Genomic DNA, 25,105 nt, shown 5'->3' on the forward strand with positions numbered 1-25,105 from the left:
AATTGTAGCCTCGGTTTCCTACTCTTAGCTGACAGGAGGTCTTCTGCTGCTGTAGCCCATCTTCTTCAAGGTTGAACGTGTTCTGCATTCAGTGATGGTATTCTGCATGCCTTGGTTGTAACGAGTGGTTATTTGAGTTACTGTTGAGTCTGCCCATTCTCCTCTGACATCGACAAGGCATTTTCGTCCCAAAACTTCCGCTCACTGGATATTTTCTGTAAAAATGGTGTGGTTGAAAAATGGTTGTGCATGAAAATCCCAGTAGATCAGTACTTTCTGAAATACTCAGAGCAGCCCGTCTGGCAAAAAACAACCATGCCACGTTCAATGCCACTTAAATCCCCTTTCTTACCTATTCTGATGCTCGGTTTGAACTTCAGCAAGTTGTCTTGACCACGTCTACATGCCTAAATGCATTAAGTTGCTGCCATGTGATTGGCTGATTAGCTATTTGTGTTAAGAAGCAATTGAAGAGATGTACTTAATAAAGTGGCCAGTAAATGTACTTTCTTGGAGTAAATTAGCTTGGTGGTTTCATATAATGTATTGTATGCAGTGTACCCTACCACTTTCCATTGTGTTTGTGTATATATATATTTAGCTATTTTTCCAAAATGTAATTCTTTTGGCTCTGATCACTTGCACAGGTTGAATAAATAAACATAAATAACAGCTTTTGTTCTGCTAAAGTTCTTGAATACTTGTTACCAGCAGTAATTTCCATTTGTCAGATGTTTTCATTGGTGAGTGTTCCCAGTATTAGGATATGACCTTCACCAGGTATAGGCACAGGTTTTTATTTATAAAAAACAAAAAGCCTAAATGTTGACATACACTGATTTACACAGATTACATTTGCCATGTACCAGACACCATATGATTTAGAAAGTCCAACCCCACGATTTAGTTTGGTTTCACTGGTTAGCTGATGCTTCCTGCTGACACTGGAGAGGTTGAAATGAAAATGAAACTTCTTGCTAAGTTAAGTAGTTGTGACATTTTGTGATTTTTCAGCATATAAGATTCACAAAACCCTCAGTTTCAGGCACTGTTCGTGTTGCTTTGTTTAATTTTTTTTTAACACTAACATAACATGCTTCTGTAATGCGTAATACGCCTTGTGCCTAAGAAACTCCCATTTAAATACATCCCAACCTCAACCAGGCTAGCAAGCTAGTAGCATGGATATGGGTGCCTCTTGGTTTTTTGTTGAGCTATGGCCAAGCAGAGTGTGTATTGGGAGCACATAAACATGCGCTTCCTGCGATTGTGGACATGAGCAAACGCCTAGAACTGACACTTGAATGGGGTCAGGACGCAGACACCACACACATGTTCCCTAAGGGCTGCAGGGGTGTATTTTAGCAGGGCAGCACTATGAGAGGTGCGGCAGGCCACCTGTAGGTGACGATTCTCCTTACACACACACACACACACACACACACACACACACACACACACACACACACACACACACACACACACACACACACACACACACACACACACACACACACACACACACACACACACACACACACACACACACACACCAGCGCACTCTGCGATACGTTTGGTGGATTGTGGATATAACAGATATGTGCTACTGGATCATTGTGTAAGAGCCATGTTCCCAAGGAAGGAGGCCCATGATTTGATCCAGGTCCCTGTCCTAATAAAGCCCTTCGCTTGGCGACCCTTGTAGGTACATCACCGATATGGTTAGTGTGACCCTCTGACTACAATGTGGGATTCTCAGCTGCGCTGCCTTTTGTTTAAGAGAAGACTTTTAAGTGTTTTTAATTAGTGTATTATTGACCAAATGGCTTGTTGTTACAATATTTTGGTACAGTATTATACAAGGGAGTGGATCAGCCCCCCATCAGAAGTTGTAGAGGGTAATACAGCGAGGAAACCTGCATGGGGCAGGCATAATGCTATCCTCTATCCAAGACGATCTGTCCTTAATCTTAACACCTGAGTCTTTACAGGAAACTAGACGGGTCGAATGCTTATTACATCTGCTGTCCAATTCCTTGTCTCTATGTATTCATACTCTCTTTCTGCTACTTATTATTTGATGTGTGAAAGGCATTAAGTGTTTGGATGAAGGGAATATGAAACCAGTACTGTACTTCTCATAACTGAACAATTTCAGTTTCCGTCTACATCCACATCTGAGAACTAGCTATTTGCTAAATGATGTCTTTAAAATGGGACTATTTACAGTCAATTTAGTAGTTCTCGTGGTATCTTGGTATCTGATTATGGATGGACAGGGGGTCACGTTACTGCTTGCGAATGGGGTGAAGGAAGATGGGGAATATGATGTGGGACTTGCATGTTTGGCTTGCTGTTTCTTTAGATGCTAGAAATGTAAAGAATTTAGCAAACTGGCCCTCACTTTCGTTCTCTCTATTCGGTTTTGTCTTTTAATGTGCGACACGATCAGACAGCACTTGGCAATTTGGCATCGCTATATAAATAAAAGATAATGCTAATACATGAGTCTACGTGCATTTTGTATGGTATTCAATGTTGACGTCTTATCTATGCCTTTATAGCTCTGCCATTGACACCAGGACTGGGACAAAAGTGGCCATCAAGAAGTTGTACCGGCCTTTTCAGTCTGAACTCTTTGCTAAAAGGGCTTATAGAGAACTAAGACTACTGAAGCACATGCAGCATGAAAACGTGAGTATGAAACGTGAAATCTGGCAAAGCTTTTTGTTTCCTGCCTTATCAGAGCTTGGTATGTTTAGTGGGCATGAGTTTATCCTAGTGTTCCACAGCCATAAAACATACATTCATATACTTTATAAACAAAATGTGTTTGCATTTTAAATTGTTTAATGGAATATATTATAGAATAGATATGTATAAATGCACATTCTTTGGAACAGTGGCTGCTGCACGGTTCCTGTAAATATTTTGTATATATTTTATATATATATATATATATATATATATATATAATGTGATAATTGTTACGTGAAATTTTTGGGTTCGAGGAGCTGCGGTCTATGCAGAAGTTTTCTAAAGCGGAATATCTATTTGGTACTTTTTTTATATCGTGTAAAATTAAAATTATCTTCCCGGCAGGTAATTGGATTACTGGATGTGTTTACACCAGACTACACACTGGAAAAATTCAACGATTTGTAAGTTTCTGTTACTCTTTTAGAAGTTGCATTTAGTTTCCTCAAGAAGTTCCTTTACTGCAAAAATGAAACTTTTTAAGAGGAGGGGAGGCATTTACCGGCTGTGTTAATGCTGTTCTTATTCGCACATTTCAACATAAGTTCGCCATTCTGGCAGTGAATGTGTTACATAGTTCAAATACTTGCACAACAGCCCTGTGTTGCTGTCGTTCCTTTCCATAAACAAGTTTTAACTAGTTTTACTAAGTGAGTCGCTGAAGACTCTGCTTTACAAAAGCAACCCTGCCCATTCTGGTGTATATTTCATTCCACACCTTGGGAATAACACCGGTTGCCATGCCTGTATTCTTAACCTCGAATGTTAAAATATAACACTCCTCCCGCCCAAGAAATATAGGTCTTAAAGTGATCAGTGAAGCAAAGTAATGTCCTCGATTGTGGAGTTTTGTGTGTGGCACATTTAACTATTTATCATGCTGCCTGTGGCAATTCAGTAGTTCGGTCTCAATCACTTGGCGTGCTACGAATAAAAGTCCATGGAACGGAGTTCCTTAACATTGCGATAAAGCTTGGCGTGCTGACTGTGCAGGGAAAGTCATCCAAAACATCATGTGTCTGACTACAAGGTCCTCAGAGGAAGATAGTTTATTTGTCCAAAATTGATAAAAATAGGTTTTTGACAGCTTTAACATGCATTACTTTTTCCATGGGGCCTCCAGTTTAAATGTAGAATTTTACAGCCCATAAGAACCAATTGGCCCATCTAGTGTGTCTGTTTTTCCTGATTTAAAATGGGTGGTTTCTTCTAAGTCTTTCTATCTTGCATGCTTAGTGTTGTCCTTTTTTTTTTTTGCAGTTATCTGGTCATGCCATTTATGGGTACCGACTTGGGCAAGATAATGAAGCATGAAAAGCTCTCTGAAGATCGAATCCAGTTTCTGGTATATCAGATATTGAAAGGGTTAAAGGTTGGTAATGATTATCCTATGTGGGGGCAATTTAGGTATTCTGTTTGATTGTGAACGGTTCTGTCAGCTTGAAAAAACTCACCAACTGCTAATTTTATGCACGCTAATCCCATGTTTCCTGATTATTTGTACATTTCCAAAGGGGTTTAGGTTTACCATTACCCTTTTATCAGCTAGGGTATCCTTACCCAGTTACGCAGTAAAGGATCTGTGCTATTGCTAGTAAATAATAAGTTTTCATCTTTTAAAAACAAATTAGCCTTTTCATCAAACAGGGCTACTACTCTATACTCTTTAAATAGGGGTTTATTTTTGTATGTGGTTTTTTTCCCCCTCTTGTGCCCTGTTTACTAGTTCAAGGAGCAGTTTGACATTGTGTGATTACTTTTGTTCTTCTGAGAAGAAATGCATTCATCAGTGCCATTTGAGTTTGGAAAACCACTAATTTACTTGGCATTGTCTTTAACACATTGCTGCTTTTGCCGACAGTAGAGATAGAATTAGACTAATTTGTGTTCGGAGCCAATGCCAATATCCCAGCTTTGTGAGAACCAGTATTCTGAATATGTAGACACTTGTGTTGTAGCCCTATTATTACAATCTATAGCATGTTAACATACCTCTGGAATATACAGAAGTCGCTTGCCTTTGTACAACACGACTCCTGAATAAACAGCAGCCACTTGCCTTTGTATAACTTTTATAGTAGGTAACAGATCTTGCTCTGGAACATTAAATTGAAGATAAGGTCTCTGCCTGTGCTCGAGACCTACCTGCCAGTATCTCCTCTTTCGTGGTCCGTGCCTCATGTAGGTTGAGCACCAGCAGTGTGATATCTTATCCCAGTGCTCTGCATTTTGTGTTTGCTCATGTTGTCTTATATTAAAATTGGTTGGATGATCTGAAACATTTAATGGTGACAAACAAGCAAAAATCTAAAAAATCGAGACAGGGCAAATTCTTTTTCACAGCTATATGTATTATATATTATTTAACCTCTTCCTCTTTAACCTCTTGGACATGATTGAACTTAATAATGTTTCGTGTATGGTTTTTCCCCATACACTTTGCGTATGTATGTGTAATAAGCATATTTGTTTGCAATGTAAATGCCTATTTTTATATCTAAAATGTGTATGTCGCAACAGCTTATGTACAAAATGTCCTTGCTGACTGCTGCATGTTGAATGTAATGTTGTACCTGGGACAATTCACTGTGTCTGTGATTTTAATCTTTATGTACAAGAGCCCTGTAGATGAAAACATTTTATGAGCCTGTTTCTTGGATTTCAGCTGCTGTCTGTGTTCCACTTCCATTTTTTTAATGGTACCATATCAAATCTACATTTTATATGTATGTTTTTGCTTGGGAAATAGATTTTGGAAGTAAAATCATCCGTGACAGAAACCAGGGTTGCAAGGCTTAAACTCCGGCCAACGACCTCTCCCAGTTTTTTGGGGCAAAAAACGGCTGGTGCTTGGTAGAAGTTGCATAGCTCTTTGTGAGGCTTCGTATAGCACGAAGAACCCGCTGAGGTGTGGTTAAGGGGAATAACAAGAGTAAATGTTTATTAGCCTTTTATGCAGTACAGACAGTAGGGCAATGAAACCGATGTAGATGTAACAGTTGTGCATTAGCTTATGACAATTGCCCTTCCCACACATTAGCACTGACATTAACAGTAGGTTTTAAAGATCAATAAATCTGAACAAAAAGGGGTGAGAGACCTAGGCGATTAACAGCCGAAAGTAAATACCCTAGGTAAAAGACTTAAACTGACGTGGTATTAAATAATCCCAGCATCCAGCTAGCTGTCAACACACCATCGTTAATGTGGTTATAACAGATGATATGTTATTTACTTAGTGGTCCAGTGAGCTGGATGCTCTTTGGAGGAAACAAAATGATGGCATGACCAGTTGAATAAAAAAATAAAAAAGGGAGTCCATTGGCAAGAAGAAGAAAAGGGGAAAGGGTTCTCCACAATATCCTACATAGACATTTCCCTCAGTTACTTGCAGTTTCTAGTTTGATCTGGGCCACCATTTTTTCCTTCAATCTACTGTCCTGCCCCCCGGCATCATAGTCATGCATACACTTTTATTTTTTTTGAACATGCGTGGGTATTCTGTGTCCGTCTTTTGTACCAACCCTGTCTGCCCATCGTGACAGTTTTGGTTTGTACAAGTTACTTTGATTGTGAGCCAGCCGCCTCAACCACATGGCACTTTCTTTGTTTTGCTTTGTGTCCGTGTGAGGCCTCTTTGCTTTACTGCTGTTTCTGGTGTATCTGTACCTTGTGCATCATTGAAGTCCAGTGACGTCCCCGATTGGAATGCATATGTAAAATGTACACCACAGAGATGAAATCCGTACAGCCCTGTGGAGTGCCGTTTCCAAAACCTTTGAAGCCTTACGGGCCAGCTAAGATTTCCATTTGAAGCATTACAGAATAATACTGCAGCGTCGTGCCTGTTACCCGGCTTCTGATTTCATGGATTCAGCCTTTAAGGCTCCATGTGGGCTTCAGAGCCTTTCTTTGTGAAATACTTTCCAAGGTTTCTTGGCTCCTTTCGTTTAAGTAACACGGCACAGGTGGGTTATAGCTGAACCTAAGTGAACAATCGGGATCTCCCAAAGTCTCTGCACAGTTTCACACGTGAAACATTGCTTGTTTATTGGAAAAGGGAGCAAGAAGAACCCTAAAGTTCTGAAAAGTTTGATTTGGTTACATGTTTAAAAACTGATATAACTTTAAATTTTTTACCCTTAAAGTGCATGTTACTGGTTCATGAAAAATTCAGCAGGAGCACATTCCCAAAAATAGTTTTTCTCATTAGAAATATGTAACTGTCACAATGATCTTATATCATGTCTATTTAATATTTATTTTCTCTGAGACTGTAAAGCACTGGGAATCATATTTGACAATAAATAATGCAATGTTTCCATTACTTAAAATACCCCACAAAACCAATAGTTGTGCCAACTGTTTGGATCAAAAGTAGGAAGGTTAGGTAGAAGGGTTGAACTTGATTGACTTTTTTTCAACCTTACTTACTATATGTAACTGTGGAACATATGTCTGATCATTGTGAGGCTGAATGCTCCTCACATTCCCTGGTGTGTTGAGGCAAGCCTAGAATTCTTTGGTCTCCCTGTGCTCTGACAGATCGTTCTGGATCTTGTTCTCACATGCTGCATTCTTACATAATCATTGCGGTTTCAAGGTTTTTGACTCCACGTCAGCTGCACAAAGATGAATAAAGTTGTGTTCATTATTCAGACGTTTAGAATAAATGGGGAAATGTGTCGTATTCAACTCCTGCTGCCTGATAGATGTCGCCGTCAACCATAACTCATGGTTGGCCTTAATTCCTCGTTCTACTAGTAAATCGAACCGTCGGGAAATAATGTACTTATGTACCACTTTCTGGGAGATACATATTCATTTCCTAAGCTTCTTTCATGTACAGTAAAAACATGGAAGCAAGTGTGGTATCTGTAGTATAAATAATGGGTAGATGCTGTTATTAATCTGTTGGCATTGTGGCAGGGATAATTGTAAAATTATATATACATTTGTGGCGTCCATGTGACCTTTCCGGCATGGGGGGGGGTTTAAGCTGCCTGCAAATATGTTTTCTGTATTCTAAGTTGGTCTTTCCCAGCTGAGCTTTTATGGACTTTGTGTGTCCCCTACAAACCTACAGGTTCCTTCTGCATTACATCATTGCTTAAATAGGGCCCAACTTAAGCTCCTGAATGGTATGTAGCCCATTACATATGTGTCCGTGATCATATCCATTTTGTTTTGGGTTGTGATTTTTATATGTCAATAAACTAAGAAGACTTGAGTATGACTTTATAGGTGAATATCAATAGAAGCAGATGCTGGTTTTGGCAAAATTCCTAAAGTGTATCTGTGATGAAGCTTGGAATATGTGGTATAATATTGGAATTAATTTGGGTACAACATAAATCGTTTAATGGATTACACTTCGGATGTTTGTGTAGTTCTTAATATTCTGTTTGATTACACAAAGGCAGCATTAGCGTGAAAAATGAAAACATGTTTTGACTTTTATGCTGCGTGTAGTCAAAGCTGGTCTTTAAGACATTTGTATTTGTATCGCCATAGCTCTGTAAAAATGTAGGACGGGTGCAATTAAGCATTAGGTGGAGGGTGATCTTGCAGGGATCCCAGACAGATCTCCTGTCCTGATCTTTACATATCCACTTCTTTCATGGTACAACTGTCTCCAGCTTATGATGTCATACCCTAATACTCCCAAAGGCATCCAATAGAATCTGTATTGGTGGAAGACTTAAGGGTTTTCCACCCAACCACTTCCCTGGACTGATAAGTGGTATATCGCTTCTAGACCTTTTGAGGCCACTGTAGATAAATAAAGCCTTGTCAAGCTGCATTAAAAACAGACAACTGCTATCTTTACAGTTCCTTCAGTCCATCTTTATCTTCATCAATGTGTTTCCCAGTTTGGCTTGCAGTTACTTAGCCATGTGATTAGTGTTTGTTGGGAACTAAGGCGTTAGATTTGTGTACTGGCCCGTAATGATTCCAGAATATCTATAAAACTCCAGCTTCGGTAAGATTGCTTTAAAAATTGCATATTGACCAGTTTCTGTGGTCTGTTGTCCATCTCAAGGTCAATTACAGGTCATAATTGCCAGCATCATCTTGGCCAAACACAGCAGATGAAGTATTAAGATAAGGGATGGTTTGCTAAGGTGTAAAACATACCAGCTATATAATTCTTATCTTAAATTATTTAACCGGTGTTCAAGAAGTGTTAACATATTGCCATCCAAATTCAAAAGTTACCATCTGTTGATAAATTTGATGCTTTCACTGGCTAACATATTGGAAACCGGCTATGGGTTCCAACACCTTTTTATAGAGGTAGACATGTACTGTGCAGTGTATTATTATGTGATATGTTTGTTTACTCCTGTTTAAATGGTACTGCTATGATTGTGTTTAAATTAAGGCGGCTTTGTTAACATTTCCTTTTTAAATTGCAGTACATTCATTCAGCCGGCATAATCCATAGGGTAAGTAACCACTTCTGCTATTGAGTTGCCACTGATTAAACAGTTCTCCAATTTTAATATAGCACAGGTGAAGTTCCCACAGATATACATAAAGGTGTAAAAAGGATTTTAGTTCTACAAATGAATCCATTATTATTATACGTGCGGAGCTCTTGCTTTTCGGGTGTATCCATTTGGCTTGAAATAATTTGACACTAGCAGCAATTTGACAGTGTAGGTAGCATCAGCATCTCCACCAGCTTATAATGCCATACTGCTAGGGCAGTGGTTCTCAAACCAAATCGAACCATTAGTGTTAGGTTTGTGGTTTACCTAATGGACAGCTATATCTGTATATCAAAGGGTGTTGGCTTGTACTTTGGGTGAAATCAAGATACGGGTGTTTCAGCAAAAAAACCACACACACTATGTTTTAGGGTAATTTGCTTGTACATAAGGTACGCATAGTATAGAAAGACTGTTGTTACAATAATAGGCATTCTATTCATAAGTGGAAAACGCAGCTGTAGCTCAGCATAAACCATTGAAGAGCCAGCGAGTGCAGCAGCCACGGCAGCTTCCTCTCAGCATACAGAGATTGCGATGTCATTAAAGACTGCCAGAGGGGAAAGAAGCGTTTTTAACTAGCTTTGGTTGGAGATTAAACCACATCCCGCAGGGGTTAAGCTGAAACCTGATCTCACATCCATACAATTCAAGTTCAGGCCGCTTCAAGTATATTCTTTTTTTAATTGTTAATTTTGTGACTACTGTTACACCGGGAATGTTCTTCACTTTAGACGTTGCTAAAAAAAAAAAAAATAAAGGGAGAAAATATTATGTAACTACATTGCTGTAAACAATTAAAAGTGTGAAGTACCGTATTTGCTCGATTATAAGACGAGGTTTTTTCCAGAGCAAATGCTCTGAAAAATACCCCTCGTCTTATAATCGAGGTTGTCTTCTAATCAGACCTCATTCTGCTGGGGCCTGCTGCTTACCGGGCTTTGGTAGCAGCAGGAGAACAGGAAGCTAGCACAGTCCTCACATAACTCTACCTCCCCCCTCCTTCCTCTGGGGGCGGGGCCAGAGAAGTTGCTCGCACAGCTGGGCCCCTGCAGAAGTCTGCGAGTGGTAGATCTGCAGTGCAGGTAAGGGGGTGGGGGAGGGTTTTTGAGTGTGTGTGATTAATGGAATGAATGAGTATTTAAATGTTTGTGAATGTGTGTGTGTGATAGCATGGATGTGTAAGGGGGTGGTGGTAGCATGGCATAGGGAGGCTGTAATCACACTACTATCATCCCCAGGTTCCAGCATGTACTGGCTGCCTTGGCTTGATAGTAGTGTGATTGCTGTTAGCATATATATATATATACCTCCAGAAATGCATTTTAACCCCCTATATGCCACTCAGCCCCATGATATGCCTTTTAACCCCCTATATGCCAGAGTGGCATATAGGGGTATAAGGCATATCATGGGGCAGAGGGGCATATAGGGGGTTACAAGGCATATCATGGGGCACAGTGGCATATAAGAGGTTATAAGACATTTCTGGGGGCAGAGTGGCATATAGAGGGTTAAAAGGCACATCATGGGGCAGAGTGGCAAATAGGGGGGTATAAGGCATTTCTGGGGGGAGAGTGGCAAGCCTGGGGGCAGATGTGCATAACTGGGGGGGCAGGTTGGCAAATAAAAGGAAATTATATATATATATATTTTTCTCAACCATAGCTTTTATTAAATAAGAAAAAATAGTTTACATGAATTAATATTTACTAGTAAAACTTTTTTCCTATAGGGCAGTCTTATATTCAGGCTTTTTGTTTTTTTCCTAAATTAATATTTTGATTTTGGGGGGTCGTCTTATAATCGAGCAAATACGGTAATATACCTATAGCAAGCAACTCATTGACTTCTGTGTGAATTCAACGCAGAGGAGAAGTTGTGCTTTTCAGTAGGTGGCTTGGACAAGACTCTTAATTAGCAGGCTATTGGCAGGAGTAGTATAACAAGCAAAACGAGTAATTTTGGCAAAGCTACACTAAATAATATTTTACAAAAAGGATGTTGTGTATATTTAGATGAGATGTGCCTGTTGGGCTCATCCGTAGGCTATCGCACTACAAACCCAATTGCCTATTTTTCATAACGCAAGGTAAAGTTAACCTTTGGGAAGGTGCATTGATCGCGGTTGTGTAGGTAAGTATTGATTTGCATGATTTGAGTGTGCACGACTTCCATAACACAAAGGTTTATGTGTGGTGTTTGAACGATGTGCAGCGACGTAGTGGATTAAGGCAGAGGTTCATCTTATTGCCCAGTGAAGACTAAATGCACTCATAAACCTAATAGTGACAGCTCCCTGCACGCTTTTCAATGGAATAACATTATTTAGTGTTCCAATCTGTGCTTCGGGTCCCTTGTATGATTTTTTTTTTTCCACATATCTATATATTTCTGTATAGGTCTTTAGAGATGTAATTTAGTTACAGATAGAAATGTAGAACACCCCTTTAAATGTAGCACACTAACATTTGCCCTCTGCCCTCGCCTCTGTATGGTACCTAGAGAGCTGCCAATGTCACTTGTGTGTAGAAATGTTCTAACATGCAGTGCAGTGTTTACAGTCTGCATCAAACACACCCCTAATGAGAAACGCAGAAGCTTTAATGTGATTGCGTTAATACTTTTATCCTTCCCTTTATATTGTATCCAGTGTCAGTGGGTATTTTAGTGTGTCAGTCATATATAACCCGAGTATGCGTATTAACAATTATCCCTTACCCTTAGGACTTGAAGCCTGGTAACCTCGCTGTAAATGAAGACTGTGAATTAAAGGTAATATTAAATTATAGTGATCTAAAACTTACATCGGCGGCTTTATCCGGGCAGAGCTCTACAGGTGCTGTTCTACTGGCAAAGCGCAATGAGTGTTTTATATAATACGTTAAGCAAATAAACCTTGCAGAGTTGGCATTGTTTCTTCTGATGGTTTCAATGCAAAAAAAACCCAGAAATGTATCTTCTTTGGCAACATCCTATGAGCGCCTGTTTGTGTCCAGTTACGTCTTTCTCTAAAAAATATGTATGAGACAAATTTTCCTTGATTAAAGAATTAGTCCTTTTTTTTTTGTTTTTTTTTTGTTTTTGGCAAATGTAGTTGAAGCCCTGTAAAGATTTAGTGACAACAACGTTTGACTCGGATACAAGTGCATGCGTGTTACTGAGCAGTGACACGTCTAAACTCCTCCTGTCCGATTTTAATGACCATCGTGAAAGAAGGGCTCATAGATTAAAGTCTTACAGACTGCTAAAGTTTCCCTTTTGGGTTTCTTAAATATGTCTCCCACATGCAGTTTGGTCTCTGCCCGTTGTGCTGAGTTGTAGCTCCCGATTGCAAGTAACAAAGGAGGGTTTGTGCAGCAAAATGGGGGGAAAAAAAAAATGTACTGCAGCTTTAAAAGGGTAGAAATGACCAGTGAATGAGAGACTCTGCTGTGTTGTCTGCTCATTGGCACCGAGAATGCATCCCATTTCTCCAGGCCCTCAGAAGCACTCTCCATGCCTGCGTTACCCAGCTGTGCGCTGCTTCCTAATGGCTTGTCTCTGTCGAGTGTCACTTTTTAATTCCTACCTGGTATGCCCCACTTTGTGAAGAGCTGCTCTGTCCTTGCTATTTCTGTTGCTTAGCAACATATCTGCTCCCATTGCTGCATCTCTTTCCCTCTGGGGACAATAGCTGTCTGGGGGTGCTGTTCAACATGTAGCTCTAGACCCATGAGCAATTTAGGGATGCTAAAATTAACTGCCTCTTCCAATAGTTCTAATCAGGGAAGGAGGGATTGAGGACACACAAACCTAATGCTACAAAGGACTTGGATCAATTATGTCAATCTTTGGATTAAAGAGGCAACCCATACATATTAACAGAGGGGACCTTTTTAAATTCACTTTTTTCTTGCCTCCTTGCAAATGTGTGGAAAGATTAGCCATCATTCTTGTGTATACATTTCCCCTGCTGCTTGGCTTGTAGGAACACATATCCTGCTTACCGGTATAAAATATTCTCATCACCTCCTAGCTCTAGTGCCCCCTTTCCAAGACACTTGCATGGGTCTGAGACCCCCTATTGCATATGCACAAGAAGTGCTTTTTGGCTGAATGTATCTGCTTGCATGCAACGTATTGTCCTCCAGTCAGATCCAGCACTAGCTCTGTGAATGCTATCTACAGGGGTTTGGTTAGACCCCAGTGCGCACGGGTAAGGTCTTCTCATTGATTTCAATAGTTGCACTTTCCTGCCACTGATTGGCTTCTTAAGATGTCAATCAGTGACATGAAAGTGCTACCATTGAAATCCATGAAGACTTTACACACTCGCACTGTCGTCTAAACAAAATGTAGCAAATTCTGCGTCAGGTAACTACTTTTATTTTTTTCTGTTTTGGTTAAAGTGCTCACACAGAGCATAGCGGGGGTGTCTGGGATATGAGACTGTCCCTTTAAGATACTGCGTGTTGCTGGCCTTGCCATTAAAAGCCGACTTGATTCCATGGTAACCGCACACAATGTTTTGTGAAATGTCATTTATATTGTACACATCACGTAACCACGCAATGTCACATCAGTGGATACTCACTCAGAAACATCGAATTTGATGGGAGATATGAACCATTTTTCTAGATGCAGACTGACACCTTTATCAGTCCTATATCATGATATATTCAGGAATGATTTATGTCTATCACTCCATCACTTTCACTGAGCAGCTGTTCCTTTTTTTTTTCTTTCCATGTTTTAAAATAAAGTTCATACCTCCAATATTTCTGTTCTGATTATCTTACAGATCCTGGATTTTGGCCTGGCGAGGCATGCAGACAGTGAAATGACGGGTTACGTGGTAACCAGATGGTACAGGGCACCTGAGGTTATTCTCAATTGGATGCACTACACACAGACAGGTAAGGTTATACATCTGATTAATTAATAATGACAAGATGTGTGCAAATCCTGGAGGGTCCTGTGAAAATTGCATTTTACATTTGTAATAGCTGACAAGTCTGAAGCAGATACTCATATTTTACCTTAAATAGCGGTAAATGTGCTGGTTTAAGGCTAAAGTACCCTCTGTGGGTCTATACACAGTGTGCAGAAAAAAATTCCCTTTTGCTTTTCTACGCTAAGCCCTGTCATATATATGACTAGTGTTCTTTAAACCGTGGTAGGTTGCTTGCCCTTGAGGAACATTTATAGATATATAGATCTATATCTGAACCCAGAACAGTTTTCGCTAGTACCGTATTTGCTCGATTATAAGACGAGGTTTTTTTCAGAGCAAATGCTCTGAAAAATACCCCTCGTCTTATAATCGAGGGCGTCTTCTAATCAGACCTTGATTAGGTTGCCAGGCTGCTTACCGGTGCTTTGGTCGCGAGCAGCGTCTCTTCTAGCAGCAGGAGAACAGGAAGCTAGTAGAGTGTCACATAACGCTACCTCCCCCCCTCCTTCCTCTGGGGGCGGGGCCAGAGAAGTTGCTCACACAGCCGGGCCCCTGCAGAAGTCTGCGAGTGAGAGATCTGCAGTTCAGGTAAGGGGGTGGGGGAGGGTTTTTGTGATGTATGTGTGATTAATGGAATGAATGAGTATTTAAATGTTTGTGAATGAGTGTGTGTGAGATAGCATGGATGTGTAAGGTGGGTGGTGGTGGTAGCATGGCATAGGGAGGCTGTACTCACACTCATATCATCCCCAGTTCCAGCATGTACTGGCTGCCTTGGCTTGATAGGAGTGTGATTGCTGTTAGCAGTTTTATATATATATACCTCCAGAAATGCCTTTTAACCCCCTATATGCCACTCTGCCCCATGCACATCATGGGGCAGACTGGCAAATAGGGGGTATAAGGCATTTCTGGGGGCAGATGTGCATAACTGGGGGGGCAGGTTGGCAAATAAAAGGAAATTAAAAATTGGTTTTCTCAATCATAGCTTTAATTAGATATGAAAAAATTGTTTACATGCATTAATATTTACTAGTAAAACTTTTTTTTTCTATAGGGTAGTCTTATATTCAGGCTTTTTGTTTTTTTCCTAAATTAATATTTAGATTTTGGGGGGTCGTCTTATAATCGAGCAAATACGGTATTAGTATTGTTTTGAGGCTACTGATGCTATTTTGTCTTTTGCTAACTTTTTACAGTTTGTAACATTTTTATTTTGAAGCACAAAGCAGATAATGTTAGTATTTTCATTAAATAAAAGGATTCTGATGTTATAAAGTGGGCGTAATGTGTATAACCTTTGAATAATGCCGGGTATTGAACACACAGTCGGTATGACTAAAAATATGAGTGGTGTAAAACAAAATAGAAATCCCTCTCTAAAAAGCTTTATTGTGTTCGATATATTACGGGGTATGGAGTGCAATAACCAGGTGTGGTGTAAAGGTTTGAATAAATTAAATATCTGCATGGGGCCCTTTGGTTTGTGCTGTAAACAGCACAATAGTTATTGTTACTGTAGGCATCGGCGGCATTCATTCCCGGCTCATACAGCGCTCCTGTGGGTACACAGTCTCTTTATTTATACGATAACGGGCTGTTCATGAAGAACGTGCTTCCAACTGCTGCTGTGCGCTCACTCCTACTAAAAGAATGTCAAGTAATAAGGTGTTCTGCACAGGGGTTCTTTGTTCTGGTTCCTGAACTCTGCTGTGAGAAGATCTTGAGTGCACATGAACAAGTGCGCTCCTATATTTCACAAGAGGATTGAAATGGCGTTGACAACTGTGAATAATACAAACGTATAAGCAAGGAGTTCTTAGGTGATACAGTACTGAAGAGAGGCGGATGCAGCTATCCTCCATCAATAATGAAATTAACAGCCCGAAACACAAGGAAAATGGGACCGTACAAGTTGATATTCACATAACCATAAATCATCTTAATCGTAGTTTTTAAGCTAATCACTCTAAATCTAAAATAATGTTTCTTTTAAAATAGATGCATTCGCACAAAATAAGCAAAAATGTGATTACCCTTGGATCAACACCAAATAACTATCTCATGGGCTATGTCCATGAGTTTCTGGCACACTCACAAAGAATGTTTTTTTTGTTAATATACGGTATAATTTTGTCAAATTCCACCATATCTAGATCTCAACCAATGCAAAGATTGTGAGAAATCAAAAATGATTATTGGCCAATTGATATGTAATCAAATATTTTTAAAAACCTGCTAGCTCATAAAGCCGCCTACTGAGAGATTTCCAACCTGTGTGTGTGTGTTTGGACCTTGTATTTCCTCCATAGCCATCTGCCCTTTTGTCACATGGGGTAAACATGGGTTATTTCCACTGGTTATCCCCTTAACCCCTTCAATCCCAGGGGTTTTTGGTACCTCAAAGCCCGGAGCAATTTTGCCATTTTTGGGGTATGTCGGTTTAGCGATGATTCTCTTTTCCTGTGAATAGTGTACCCATATAAACTATATATTGTTTTTTCAAGGAGAGATAGAGCTTTCGTTTGATACCATAGTTGGATGATTAGCTGAAAATTTAGAATGAGAAATTTAGTAAAAACTAGCGAAGATTAGAAAAAAAAACATTTTCCCTCTGAATCCTCACAAACTTAGGTAAAGTGATGGAAAATCCCCTCCAAGTTTAATAATTCAGGTGTCCTGATTTCAGAAATACCTAATTTATATAGATTTTCCAGACTTTCCCAGCACCAGGGAGCATACTATAAGGTGTACAATTTTGTATAATTTTTATGCCTATGGCTTAACGGGTTTGGGGGTTGTGAACGGGGGCAGAAGGGTTATACTGGCTAGATGTTATGCTAGGGCAATGGGAAGTAAGGTTTTTTAATAATTTTTTTATTTTTTTTATATTTTTAATTTTTTTTACATTTTTTTTTTATTTTTTATATATTATTTTTACACAGAAATGGTTAGAGGTCCTCCTAGAGACCTCCTGAACATGCCAGTGATGTCACAATGACATCACAGCTCACATTATAATTTTTTTTTGTATTTATATTATTATTTTAATGATTTATTTAATATTTTTTAAATAAATTAACTTTTTTTTTTTTTCAGCTTTTCCGTTTCAGGACGGGAGGGGGAGTGAGAGAGATGGTTTCTCACTCCCCTTCCCGCAATCCCCCTGCACCGATCACACTGTGATCTCAGCGTCTCTGTGCCTCACTGGAGGGGATATCCTGTCCTCTGATGACCTTCCGGGTTACGTCAGCAGTGACGCAACCCGGAAGGGAATGCCCGATCGCGCGTTTGCAACTGCGCGTTCAGGCACTTTCAACTGTAACAGCTTACCGATGCCGGCTTCTGCTCCCAGGGGGGAGTCCAGGCTGTCCAACAACGTGTCCCTGACGCTGCACGAAGGGCTGGACGTACCGGGACGTCCATAGGGGTTTCATTGTGGGCGTTTTTTGGACGTCCCGGTACGTCTATGGGGGAATGAAGGGGTTAAGGACAATGGGCAGTCCCAAAACCCATTGAAAACAATGCATTTTGAGCCCGTACATGTACAGGCTTTGTCATTAAGGGGTTAAACAGATTTCAAAACAAGAGGATTTTTATTTACAAAGAAGATTTAGTTTGTCAGTGTGGTTTATAGCATTTGGACATTTGCTGGTACAAACCTTATGAATGTGATTTTTTTTTTTTTCTTTAGTTGACATCTGGTCTGTTGGATGTATAATGGCGGAGATGTACACCGGAAGACCACTGTTCAAGGGAAATGACCGTATCCTTTTGTCTCTCACATGTTTCTTTTGGCTTTGCTTTTTTGGCCTAGTTGTCTTTATGCACCAAACCATAAGTCGTAGGCGAGTAGCTCACAGACTTTAGGGTAAGGCAAAGCTGCTCTTGTGTTGTGGAATGTCACACCTCAGCAGTTTTGGTCACTTCCATTGGATAATTTATATATAACACATTCAATATTAAAATGGCAAGGCACTGAGGTATTTGTATATACGGGGTGTGCACACTTATGCAACCAGGTTATTGTGAGGTTTTTTTAAATGAAGCCCCCCCCCGAGATTTCAGTTTGTTTTGCAATTGCATTGTTCACATTATAGGTCACATTAAAGGTGGAAAAAGTTCTGACGTGATTTAGCTCTTTCTCATTCTTTAAAATCACAAGAACCTATAGACAGACACATACATAAGATGCCAATACTGGAAATCTAAGGAGCTCTGGTATAGAAGTAGCTTGAAACAGTGTTGCACAAGAGTCGATTAATGGAGATGGATATGGGATATTTTGTAGGTTATAGCTTAAGCATTTGATGTTTAGAGCTAGGCTTATGCAGGTTAATGAACATGCACATCCTGAAGTGCTTAAGAAGCATGCACTTATAGAGTACAGTTACAGGCTGCAGATGTTACAGTGCCCTGTAATGGATCTAACATTATCTATTAGTTTAGCTCTCACAGGCATCCATATCGCAGTTATTAAAAACTAAACATTAGGTATGTTCCCTCATTCTGAAAAGGCTTTAAAAGTTACTTCAGAGATCAATGTTCCAAGCTGGCAATTAATATTTATATGTTGCTGAAATTAGCCATCCCTATGGCGTTGTATACAGTAAATTGAATTCCTGTAGTAGTAGCGCATATCTCATGCTATAATAGTAGCTGTTTACAGTAATGTGTATCGATTTTGCAGGCTCATGATTTTATCAAGCAGAAATGTTGGGCAATCCAAAATCCACAATATATATATATATTCTGTGGGTTTTTTTTTTACAACAGATGTAACAGGCAAACTACAGAAACACTACTGAACATCCCTTACTTTAATTATATACCTAGATTAAGAGAATTTTGTATGGTGTCATTTTCTATTGTGGATATGAAAAATAGTATGCCTTTAGTGACTGCATTCACATTTGTAAATAATCCAAACGTGTATTAATTGCCATCAAAATATCTAAGTGTTATTTTATTGGTAAGTGGCAGCAGATTCCCTACCATTTGTATCTTGTTGGTCATCCTGTGCAGTGTATGCCAAGCCAGTATTGGAGCTTGTCGTCAATTGATATATCCTGTGTCGGAAGATGTGTTTAGCCAAACCTCCGATGCTTTTGCAAGGACCTCTTGGCTATCAAATGCATTAAAGTACATATGATGGCTGCAGAGTCCCTTTTGAGTTGTGACTCTGCATTGGATGTCAGGAGTAGAATAACAATGGTTATTAACATTCATCTTCTGTGCACTCCAGAGAAGATAGTTCCTATATGGTAATTTCTATACTTAAACACAGAATATAATTTCTGAACAAAGTTTTGTGGTTTCTCAGGTCAGTAGGTATAAACTGGTACCAAAGGACAATTAACCTATATAAGCACTAGCGTTGTCCACACCCGCGATGGATACAGGAGGAGATACTTTCTCTTAATCTGGCATCCCTATATTATGATGCTGTTACACCTTGTATATCATGTGTCCTCCCAAAAAAAAAAAAAAAAAACTGTGAACCCAGTCATCATCACGAGCATGCTTATTAGGAGTTATTCCACCAGCAAAATGTTCCTAATTATAGCCAGAACAGACTGATCGCAGTGAGCCCTAAACATAGATGCCAGGCTTTTATATATTCCCCTGACTGCTTGCTGCTGTCTGCTTCAGTAGATATATTCCTTAACTGGCTCACAATCTACAAGGTGCTCTGTGTTGGCGTTTAAGTCAAATATGTTTACTTATCCAGCTCAAGCTCCATCATACATGGCATGGTGGCCTTCATGGGTCCAGTGTGCAAGTTCTAGGTAGGGGCTATAGGCACACTCCTGTTGAGTCTATAACACTGGACCATGTTGTGACACTGGGAGGGTCGGTGAGCAAGCATGGGGGATGAGGAGGCAACAGAGGAACCCAGACATGCGAGAGAAGACAAAGAACGTAGAATGTGCTGTGATAGTTGGGCATGATACTTAAATGGATATATGGGGATGTTATTGGACCTGAAGGACAGGGAATTGTGTTGAATGATGAGCATGGGAAGTGAATATGTGTAAGTAAATTGGTGAACGTGTATAGTGAAATGGCCAGGAAAGGAGTACCTAGCCTAGCATGTGTCTTAAAACTAAGTGGCCAAAGCCTACAGTTAAGAAGCCACGAAACACACGTGTTGCATGCAGGTAAAACAGGACATTCGCTGTCTGGTAGCAGCTCTAAACTATGTGTGCTTAGTTACACATAAAACACTTTCTTATGAAGTATTGTACACAAAAAGCCACGGTTGCCACTAGGTGTCACTTCATAAATATCGTTTTCACTAAACCAAAAACAATATAAAATAAACTCTCATTCAACAAGGAATACGGATTCGTTAGGCGCTGCCTGGCAACCCTGTTTTTTCTCGGGTGTTCTATAACGTTGCTGTAGAGCCTTGCACGGGCAGGCAGTGTACATTGTTTACCCGTGACACCATTGCAGGGCCGGCCCGACAATGGAGCTGAGTGGGGCAACCGCTCCAGGCGGCACTTTTGAAGGGGCGAAACTTTGCCGCCCCAAGCCCTCCTCTTTTTTTTTTTTTTTTTTTTTTTAGTGAAAGAGAGAGAAAGGGGCGCCGAGTGGTTTTCGCTTACCAAGCTGTCAGTACCCGCTCGGCGCCCCTCTCTCTCTCTCCTCTGCGGCGAGTCTCCCTGTTCGGTCTCGGTGCCGGCTTGTAATGCTGAGTGCCGGAAGATTTCCGGCGCTCAGCATTACAAGCCGGCACCGAGACCGAACAGGGAGACTCGCCGCAGGACTGCTGAAAGGTAAGTACAAGGGGGGGTGGCAGGGACGGAGGAAGGGTAGATAAGGGGGGGGCGGCAGGGACGGAGGGAGAGGAAGGCATTTTGCCTTGGGCCGGCTCTGCACCATTGCATTGTGATTAACAATAATTTGTTTGTGAAAGAAGAAACCAAAAGGCAGCTATTGCTAAACTAAAAAAAATCTTCACAGATTATGGACTAGACTGAAATGGTTGATGCTGTATGTATAGGTTTTAAGGTTGCACTCAAATAGCAAACTCAATTGAATGTATGTATTTTGAACATAAAATCCCTAAAGCAAATTATAGATTGAATATTACTTTACTGACAAAATTACTGGCGGGTTATTGTGAGTAATGACCTCGAAGGACTTAAAGGCAGGCGGCCTATGAGAAAAAACCAAAGGTAATTGCCATGTTCTAATAGCATGTGTTAATGCCATGTTCTAATACTACATTATGGGTAACTGCCAATACATTACCTGGTGTATGATGTCCTTTTAACGAGAGGGTGTATATTAAGGGATTATAAAAGATCAGAAGATAATACCTCTTCTAAAACAAATGTTATGACCTTAAAATGGAGGGGGCTAAGCAGGGGGACTGAGAAAATTACTTTTTTTTTTTTTTAATTTAATAGAACAGATTACAAATAACTAGATTAGCCTTCAAAAATGCTTAACGTTTCCTGTTAAAAATTCAGGCTTCGATGTCTTGCAAAAGGTATCGGGAAGTAAAAGTTCCTTTTATATAAGGATATAAGCAAAAAAAAAAAAAAAAAACGACCCCAAAATTCCTTTCCTTAGATTGTTATAGAATATTTGAAGTAAATATCAGTATTTGAAGAAGGGGAAAAGCTTATACAATCTGGAATTTGGCATCAATTGTGTTCTTCAAAATATGCTATGTCTAAGGTTTTATGGACCACCAAAAAAAGGCTGAACCTAATCCGAGTTATAAGTTTTAACTAGTTCTTCAGATCTGGACCAGCTTACTGAAATAATGAAAGTGACAGGAACGCCAACTCAAGATTTTGTTCAAAAGCTCCAAAGCCCTGAAGTAAGTTGTTACCGTTTTTATTTTTGAGGCATTTTTATATACAAATGTGTGTTGTCTAAATTATGAAATATTGTATGTGTTTTTAAATAAAATTTTTTGTATAATAAAACTATATATTTTTTTAAATATAAGGGCTTGTGCAGAACTCTTTTCATATATGGTATACAACTTTATTGGAGTTTCCCTGTTTTGAGGATGAGATCCTAATATACACCAAAGTATCTATAACACGATGAAAGGTGCGGTAGGATTCTTTTGTGTTAAAATGTGTATATATATCAGCAAATAGATTATTTATTTTTTTTAATTGACAGTTTTGTTCTATAACAAACAAGAAAAAAGGCAGGATGATCTAAAAAATATTGTGTGATCTATCACGTGAATTGTATATTGTATAAGTCGCTTACAAAAAACGAATGTTAATTTGTTTTATCTAAACTATTCAACCGGGCAGATGGGTACAAATTTCTGTCTCCTCTTATATCTGCTAGCATTTAAATGATAAGCTACGTGTAACGTGTAACAATATGAATAATTAAATTTTCTAGGCCAAAAGCTACATAAAAAGTCTCCCGAAGGTACAGAAGAAAGACTTTGGAGCATTGCTGAGATATGCGAACCCTCTGGGTAATATTCTACTTACATCTGTCCTCGGGGTATCTGGGACTATGTGATAATCGGCTTGTACGTCACAAATAGCTGCTTCCCTGATTTATAGCACCTTGTGGCTTTGTTTCATTTTCTTTTTTCCTTTCTTAAACTTTTTAAATGCTTTTTCTTGGATTTTGAGATATATGATCTGACTGTAATTCTTATTCCACCCATTGTTGATTATTATTTAGCGACTGTTATTCTTTTTTACAGTATAGTACCAGTTAATTTTTGCATTTGTGGGAGAGTGGTTTCTGTATTTAATGTTTGTCACCTGCAAATAACAAACACTCTGATACCATAAGGCTAGGTTTCCACTTGGTTTTTTTTAGCTAAAAACGCCCATAAAAACGCCAATAGCGCCACCTGGCGTTTTTTTAGTAAAAAAACGCAGCAGCCAGATGTTAGCTGTTCTTCAATAGGAAATCGCAGAATGCCATATCCACTTGGCGTTTTTTTGTTTGGCGTTTTTTCAGTCCTCTTTGGCGTTTTTCTGCTTTTTTGGGCTCTGTGGCAGTTTTTCAAAATCGCAGCATGTTGACACTCTGGCGTTTTTTGCAAGGAAATCTTGGCGTTTTTCTCCAATAGAAGTCTATGGGAGAGAAAAAACGCCATGAAAAAGCCATGTGGGTTTATTGCCTTGGCGTTTTTTATGGCGTTTTTTCCACAGTTACAATGCAGAGGATGGACCCAGTATCTGTGTGTCCTACGAGAAATAGGCTGGAAACAAACAGTTTCACACAAAACAAAGTTCATATTGAATTCTACACCATTTGGAACAAACATGCCATTAAAAACAAACATACGCGACGCATCAACTGGATCCTGCGTGCCAAAAGCAACAGCAAACAATTTGCACCATCATTTGGGGCCAATCTTCCTAGAGGAGCAGACATTCGGAATAAAGCAGGCCTTACAAACCACAGAAAAGAGACAAAGGGGTCTACCAAGTAAATGACATCGGGGGCAGATACTTGCCATTTATCCTAATCCCTTTTAGCTGGGTGAAACTTCTAACTTGTAAAGGCTGGAAAAACTGCCTAAGGTCAAAAAAAGCAATTTCCACAGAAAGGCTAAAACGCCAGAAAAAAACGCCAAAACGCAGAAAAATGCAGTGGCAGTTTTCTTGGCGTTTTTCATCAAGAAAAAAAACGCAGGACAAAAACCCAAGTGGAAACCTAGCCTAAGAGTCATAAATATGATCATCACAGCAGTTAATGAGGTGACATTTGCATTTCTGATTTTTCTCCCTCTACCAAGCTGTGAACATTTTGGAGAAGATGCTTGTACTCGATCCAGAAAAGAGGATAACTGCGACCGAGGCTCTAAGCCATCCTTACTTTGAGCAGTTCCATGATGTGGATGATGAGACAGAAGCTGACCCATATGATGACTCGTGTGACAATCTCGAACTTCCCCTTGAAGAATGGAAACGTAAGTCTCTGAGCAGGGACATAATTCAGACAGATTTCTAAATAGACCTCTTGTATGGCCTTTACACTGACATTGACATTGAAGTATTGGAAGTGAGGTGCTGTGACCCTACTCTAACTACCACCAAAAAAGAGTCTGATTCCCTAAGGGTGTGTGATGTCTTCAGTCACGTCATGTTTCACAGTTTGTTCGTAGCAGTTTTACTAAAGGAGTAAGTAGTATATTTGACTTTGTTTTTCTTCCCCAGGTCTCACATATAAGGAGCTTTCTACCTTCAAATCGCTCATCAGTGAGTCAAAAGAAACATCAGTATAACTGTCCGAGCTGTATAACAGCCGCATATGAATTATTGGACTTGAAACTGGATGTAATCTATATCATCTCATGTCTTAAGAATCATTTGTGTCATTTGTGTGCATCCGTTGGGGATTTAGTGCCTTTTTGTGTGTTGCTTCAGCAGGGATTTTGTCTAGCTTGAATGTAAGCCTACTGCTGCAGTTTGTGTAAATAATGTGCAGATAGTTTTAATGATAAGTGAACCAAAACTAAGGGTAGGAATAGAAGCATACTATACATATATTTAGTACTCTACTACAATTTAACTTGACCTGTTAAAATCCAATGTCTGGGGGCTGGAGAGGAGCTAGTTAGGTTAAAACCCGGTTATAGAACTAGAGTCGATTTGGCTTTGTTGGCTGTTTTATATATGTGGGGTTTGAGATTTTTTTAGTGGCAGTGGGAAGCCTTTTTATCAAAGGGTTAATAATACACACAAGAACGGGCATGGTGGTGGTGGTGGTGGTGGTGATCAACCAGTCCCAAAGTGCATCTTAACCTGTATTAAACCAGTCAAGCTTTTTGCCCTCCACATTGGGCAGTCATCCAGGGCAATTTGAAAACTGTGGTAACGCACACACAAAACAATAATCCTGCAACCACCACAAGACCTTATTACCACTAACATGCTCCCAAAATGTTTGCCATGATTAAAGACCT

The 25,105-nt window shown here is 39.7% G+C and overlaps 1 protein-coding gene across 2 annotated transcripts in view; it reads left to right on the forward strand.

Moving 5' to 3' along the window:
* The window catches only part of LOC149302838 (mitogen-activated protein kinase 12-like), a 29,671-nt gene extending 5,247 nt beyond the window's left edge, over positions 1-24,424 (forward strand). Inside the window, exons 2-12 of one of the 2 annotated variants that reach the window (XM_089482026.1) lie at positions 2,565-2,694; positions 3,103-3,161; positions 4,018-4,129; positions 9,177-9,206; positions 11,979-12,026; positions 14,035-14,149; positions 17,882-17,953; positions 21,945-22,024; positions 22,573-22,651; positions 23,936-24,109; positions 24,357-24,424. In XM_089482026.1, coding sequence (XP_089338152.1) covers positions 2,565-2,694; positions 3,103-3,161; positions 4,018-4,129; positions 9,177-9,206; positions 11,979-12,026; positions 14,035-14,149; positions 17,882-17,953; positions 21,945-22,024; positions 22,573-22,651; positions 23,936-24,109; positions 24,357-24,424 — 967 coding nt within the window. The remainder of the gene's footprint in view (positions 1-2,564; positions 2,695-3,102; positions 3,162-4,017; positions 4,130-9,176; positions 9,207-11,978; positions 12,027-14,034; positions 14,150-17,881; positions 17,954-21,944; positions 22,025-22,572; positions 22,652-23,935; positions 24,110-24,356) is intronic. The other variant, XM_089482027.1, reaches the window with a different exon arrangement.
* Positions 24,425-25,105: the final 681 nt, after the last annotated feature.

This window comes from Sceloporus occidentalis, unplaced genomic scaffold, assembly GCF_023333645.1.
Source record: "Sceloporus occidentalis isolate IW3139 unplaced genomic scaffold, rSceOcc1.0.p SCAF_17, whole genome shotgun sequence".
Taxonomy (NCBI): Eukaryota; Metazoa; Chordata; class Lepidosauria; order Squamata; family Phrynosomatidae; genus Sceloporus; species Sceloporus occidentalis.